This window comes from Lactuca saligna, chromosome 5 (assembly GCF_052625555.1).
Source record: "Lactuca saligna cultivar CGN05327 chromosome 5, ASM5262555v1, whole genome shotgun sequence".
Lineage (NCBI taxonomy): Eukaryota > Viridiplantae > Streptophyta > Magnoliopsida > Asterales > Asteraceae > Lactuca > Lactuca saligna.
The window spans coordinates 298,673,171-298,679,278 of record NC_136421.1 but is presented as its reverse complement, the minus strand read 5'-3'; the positions used below and the strand labels follow the sequence as shown (position 1 = coordinate 298,679,278).

General features: G+C 34.3%; 1 protein-coding gene across 1 annotated transcript; it reads left to right on the top strand.

The window, feature by feature from the left end:
- Positions 1-383: 383 nt before the first annotated feature.
- LOC145048325 (cinnamoyl-CoA reductase 1-like) lies at positions 384-3,296 on the top strand. The gene is made up of 6 exons (XM_078996786.1): positions 384-608; positions 738-910; positions 1,687-1,872; positions 1,969-2,131; positions 2,222-2,408; positions 2,486-3,296. Exons 1-6 carry the CDS (start codon positions 488-490, stop codon positions 2,628-2,630), a joined length of 975 nt encoding a protein of 324 aa, XP_078852912.1. The 5' UTR covers positions 384-487; the 3' UTR covers positions 2,631-3,296.
- Positions 3,297-6,108: the final 2,812 nt, after the last annotated feature.

The window sequence follows — 6,108 nt, the reverse complement described above, 5'->3', positions numbered from 1 at the left end:
GAATGTTATCAAAAATTTCTAAATTGTAAAAAAGGAAATTATATTACATATTTTCTCAAAAAAGATTGTAAAAAAATATATAAATTTTATCCGAAAAAAAAATTCGTATAAAATATTATATGTAATTAATCAAACATGTCATTTTTGATATTTTATATTAAAATGTATAATGTATAACTTACCTCAAAGTTTTTTAAAAAACAACTTATTAACTTATTGATTTTTGTCTTTTGTCTTGCTTTTTTAAAAAACAACTTATTAATTAAATGACTTTTATCGTTATAAACCTAACATAAATACTTTTAAAAAAAATCATTTTTCCATCGTGATAAATAAATAAGTTGTTTTTGGATAAAAATACTTTTTAACTTCAAAATCAACTTCCAAATACCCTCTAAACATCCTGAAGACAAGTTTTGGTGGGGTGACTGGGTGTTGGTGGAGTACTGAAGCTCTAGAAACTAGAAAGGGCAAAAGGACAAAAGCTATGGCGGCATCAGCAATGGAGGTGGTGTGCGTAACTGGCGGAAGTGGCTATATTGGCTCGTGGCTCGTCCGCCTCCTTCTCGATCGCGGCTACACGGTGAACGCCACCGTCAAAGATCTCAGTTACCCCCTTTAGCTTAAATCGTGTCTATCATAACCTATTTTAAGTTGATCGCGATCCAATCCAAATTATGCTGTGGTTTTGGAGCTAATTTCACCCTTCACTGATAATTGTGCACATGCATTTGCAGAAGATGAGAAGGAAACGAAGCATCTAGAGGCGTTAGAAGGCGCAGAATCACGTCTTCGCCTTTTCCAAATCGACCTCCTCGATTACGAATCAATTGTCGCTGCCGTCACAGGCGCATCCGGTGTCTTTCACTTGGCCTCTCCTTGCATCGTTGATCAAGTCCACGATCCTCAGGTATGTTGTAATTTACCATTTTTTTGTTGGTGAATACTGTACAACACACACACGCACACAATAAGTATAAAATCAACATCAAGATGAAAACAAATAGACCTCATAGATGATCACGTTTAGATGAAGATTAAGATTGCACCAGGATATATGATACGTGGCTGCATGAGAATAGATATCATTTAATGGTTGCTTTTATTCATTTCTTTATTAACACTTGTATTAACTATTATTAATTATTTAATTCCTTGTGAGTCAACAAGGTGTGAAAGGAATCAATTAGATAGTATCAGTAATCAGTTGTATTCCTCCCCCATTGTAACAGAGTATATATCAACTCTATTTTCTGTGTTCTGATTATGAATTGAAAAGTTATATCTTCTCCCCAATGTCTCTCTACTCTTGATTCCTTAACACAATTTAATTCCATGGATTATTCTTCCATGATCACGTTTGGATCTGTAGATACACCAGTTGGCACACTGAGCACCTCACCATTGTTTCCAAGCTTTTACATCATCACTCTTTCTTTGCTAAGTTGAGCAAGTGTTAGTTGGGAGTACCATAAATCAAATATTAGGGGCATATCATTACTCAAAACAGTGTATCCACAGATCCAAACAAGAAAAAAGCTGTGGTTAATTGGCCTATCTTATCCACTTATGAAATGGAATTGTTGGTGATTATCCATGTCGTTCAAAAGTGGAGCCAATATCTTTCAGATAGACACTTCATCATCAAAAGTCAAACAATCCAACCTTGTTTTCTATGTTGAATAGAAGGAACTACTGGGACCCGCAATCAAAGGGACAAACAATGTTCTAACAGCAGCAAAGGAGGTGGGAGTTAAACGTGTGGTTGTGACATCATCTATTTCAGCCATTGTTCCTAGTCCTAAATGGCCACCTCATCTCCCAAAGACTGAGGATTGTTGGGCTGATGAGGAATATTGCAAACAAAACCAGGTTAGTGAGTCACTCTTCCTTTTTCCATTTTTATTTTTATCACAATCCATTCATTGATTCTAGTAAACTTTTCGCCATGTCATCATGTGATATCAGTTATGGTATCCGCTTTCTAAAACCCTAGCGGAAAAAGCTGCATGGGATTTCGCTAAGGAGAAAGGTTTAGATGTAGTTGTGGTCAACCCTGGAACAGTGCTGGGCCCCATTCTTCCTCCAACACTTAATGCAAGCATGCTAATGATTCTTCGCCTTATCCAAGGTAACATAGGACAAACCTATAACATTGTACTATGTTTGTGTTATATATATATTTATAAGTTTGAATTAAAGACGAGTTTGTTTTGCTTAGGATGTATGGAAACATATGGGGATTTCTTCATGGGTTGTGTTCATGTAAAAGATGTGGCTTTGGCTCATATATTGGTGTATGAAAACAAAGCAGCAACTGGAAGGCATTTATGTGTTGAAGCCATTTCACATTATGGTGATATTGCAGCTATGGTTGCAGAATTATACCCCGAGTATAATATCCCCAGGTACTTTCACAATCAATAATTGTTTTGTCTTTATATTGAAGGGTAAATCCGTCATTTTGATCATCTGTTTTGTATAGGTTGCCGAAAGACACCCAACCGGGGTTACTGAGATCAAAGACTGGATCGAAAAAGCTTATGGAGTTGGGCCTTGAGTTCGTTTCTATGGAGGAGATTATCAGGGATGGTGTTGAGAGTTTGAAAACCAAAGGCTTTATATCTTGAATGGCGTTTTTTTAATTATGGTAACTTTTTTTTTTTTTTTTTTATGTATCTGTAGTTGTGAGTTATATGACAAAAAAGGTCCCTGTTGTTTGTAAAAGTACCACAGATGGTCCTTACAAATATTTCGTTGCATGGATGGTACTTGAAGTTCTTTTCAATGTAAAATTATTTTTACCCTTCTTTTACTAAGACCGTACTTCACTCGTTTGCTAGCTGGAAGGGGAAGATCTAAAATTTGAACCGGAAAAAGTCAGAACTGAAAACTAATTAATATTAGTTATTTTACTAATATTTACCATTTATTTTTAACGGTGTTAGTCATAAGGACTTATGATGCAATGTTTTTCAAACTTAAGGATCATCCATGCAACATATTCCTCTTAAGGACCATCTGTGGTATTTTTTGTAAACCCAAGGATCACTTAGTAATTTTGTCATTTTTTTTATTTCACTGTAATACTTTTTTATTTCACTGTAATACCGGTGATGATTCTGATTGGTGGCAAAATGGGCACGTTTGGCGATGAGTTAAAATGTGTTCGACTTAAAAGGGATAATGACTTGAGAGCAATGTTTTAAAACTCGGGTTTTTAGTTGACCCGGTGTGATGATCGGTTCACGGGTCAACCCGGTTTATGGTTTTTATTTATTTATTTATTTTTATAATTTTCATATACTTTACTTTCCTGTATAATGCATAGAAATATAAAACCAATAATTTGATGTCTTCAAAGTTTAAACATTGAAAAAATATCAAAACATGTTATAAGATTATGCTTGTAATGATTCTTCTTCCCTTGATTCCATATTTAACTGCATTGAAAATCAATATGTAATCAATAAACATATGTTAATTGGATCCTAGTTACATAATCTACACAATTAGAAACCTTGTAAACAGTAATCAATTAATAATAAATAATTAGTAAGCTAACCAAAACTGTAACCTTCACAGTCGATAGGAGAAGAAAACATCAATTAATCGATCTAAGCCTTATCAAAACGGATCAATCCGGTTTTAACCGGTTCGAAATAAACGGTTCGACCGTAGTTTAGGGTAAACCCGGCCGGTTCGTATTTTTTCAAAAAACCGTTTTCAATTGACCCACCTTCTACTCCGGATCACAGTCCAACCGGTTGAACTGGTTGGATCGACCCGGGTGTTAAAACATTGCTTGAGAGTGTAATTTAGTTACATTTGGTCACTAAATTATTTTTCGTGTTTTATTAACGCTTAAACTTGTTGAAACGTGTACGTTATGCTAGTATGATTGGTAATAGTGGGTTTTGCCGGTTTCCGACGGCGTTTTCGGGCAAACATGAGTTTTCCGGTCATCTCTGGTTTTCGGCCAAATATGAAAGTTTTAGAACTTATGTTTTGTTTCTCTCTTCACACTCTTTCTTATTTTCTTTAAAACAAACCCATTGAATAGATATGAAAGTTTTAGAACTTAAAAAACTCTTTGAACTTCAGATATGAAAAATGGTGTTCTTGAACATTTCTTAAAACGATTGCAGAACTCGAAAAGTCATTGAACTAACAATTTTAGGAACTTCAAGTTGAGTTGTGTTATGGGGTTTATGATTGCAGTGGGTTTACGATTTCAAGAACACAATATCTTAGTGAGTTTACGGTTTCAAGATCGTGTTATAGGGTTTCCTGTAATCGAATTCTTGAAATTCGAAGATCTTAAGTTTCGATCTTGTGTTCATCAGATTACCAGAAAATGAATTTGAAGATTTGTCGTTCATTAGATCTCTTGAAAAAAGAAGAAAGAGAAAGAAGATTTGTTGTTCATCAGATCTCTGGAAAAGAGGAGAAAGAGAAAGAAGAGAAATTGAGTTCTTGAAGTTCAAAGATCTAAACTTCCAGATCTTGTGCTCCTTAGATTACTAAAAAAACGAGTTTGAAGATTTTCCGTTAATCAGATCTTTGGAAAAGAGAAGAAAGAGAAAGAAAAGAGAATATATCAGTTGGAGGTGGTTTCTCAAAATCTGAAATCGTTCATCTCCAAAAGAAGCTTAATTTTCGAAATCTTTTCGGTTTCTTTGATCATGTTGGAAATCTGAAAGAAAGCTTGAAATATGAAGCTCGAAATATGTGCGTGTTCATGTTTTAGATCTTAGAACCAGAATTCTGGAAAAAAAGTGTCCTTCAAAAACCCATTCGACGGAAAAATACTTGTTTTGCCAGAGAAGATAACTAGAAAAATCATGTTTGGCCGGAGAGTATGACCAGAGATGTCGTCGGAGCTTGCTTCCGCCGAAAATGTCGTCAGGGGTGGAACTCAAACCCCCAAAAATAGGTTTTATCTGCTATTGCAGTAATGGTAATATGTTTTAAACAAAAAAAAACAAGTTTATTGGTTAATAGTGCACCAAAAAAAAAAAAAAAAAAACCAAATATGTGAATGATATAGTTGGTTACCCTCTCAAATCATTATCCCAATCAAAATGGATAATTCTATATTCGGGTTAAAATGTTGTAAACACAAATACTGTTATATTAAATAAAATATCATGTTATTTACTCTACGCATTTGAATACATAGCTGGAGTATGAATACGTTATACGTGTACACATCCCATATCGCCTAGTATATAATATGTGGTCACTATTAAGTGAGGAAAATTTAGGAAGAGCTCTAGGTACGCTATTTCCTCTTCGCCGATGTGGTTGTTTGATTCCTAATTTGATTCTATTTAATAAATCGTTCACAAGGAATGGCGTAATGAAGAACATAAGCAACATAAAATGGAAATCAAAACATAAATTTTACAACGCTACTAAAGCACAAGCAAATCTTAGATTCTTGTATATATGAAACCAAATCAGAATTACAATAAAGCACAGACAGATGTTAGACTCTCATAATCATGAAACCAAATCAAAATAAAATTATAATGAAAAATATAAAAATGGTTAATTATCTAAATAACAATCAAACAAGTTACTATTATAAACCTTTTGTCTTATTATAACAATGGTTGATAATTGTATATCTCAAACCACACTAATTAGCGCCAAGCCTGATATTATTGACCGAGCTTGCCTAACACAACCAATTACCACTATTTGTAGGCAGATGGAGACCATTAAGCGTCGTCATCGACGCCCATACCAATTTTTAAACACTGAATATAATTAAGAATGTGAACCTTTTTCTCCATTCAACAATATCATGGGCATTCAACTCTAAATCCACCATATGACGACTTGACATCCCGTTATGTTTGGTTTCAATGCATCGAACGTCCCACCTCATAAAACCATTAATTAAATCATGCGTTGTGCATGTTTCATGGGAAAGCCAAAAGCATTGTCTAAAATTGGATGTAACATGATCGGGTATGGTACATTTCTATATATAACCAAATTTACATTATGACATGATAATTGTTAGTGTCACCATCAAATCTATTGTAGATTATGGGACTAACAACAACTCTGTGAGAGAACCAGTATGTGGATGAAGAA

Excerpts from the sequence above, each read along its gene's own strand:
- LOC145048325 (XM_078996786.1), top strand. The coding sequence starts at position 488 with ATGGCGGCATCAGCAATGGAGGTGGTGTGCGTAACTGGCGGAAGTGGC. Across the intron at positions 911-1,686 it reads ATCAAGTCCACGATCCTCAG|AAGGAACTACTGGGACCCGC; the intron begins GTATGTTGTAAT and ends TATGTTGAATAG. Across the intron at positions 2,132-2,221 it reads GATTCTTCGCCTTATCCAAG|GATGTATGGAAACATATGGG; the intron begins GTAACATAGGAC and ends TGTTTTGCTTAG.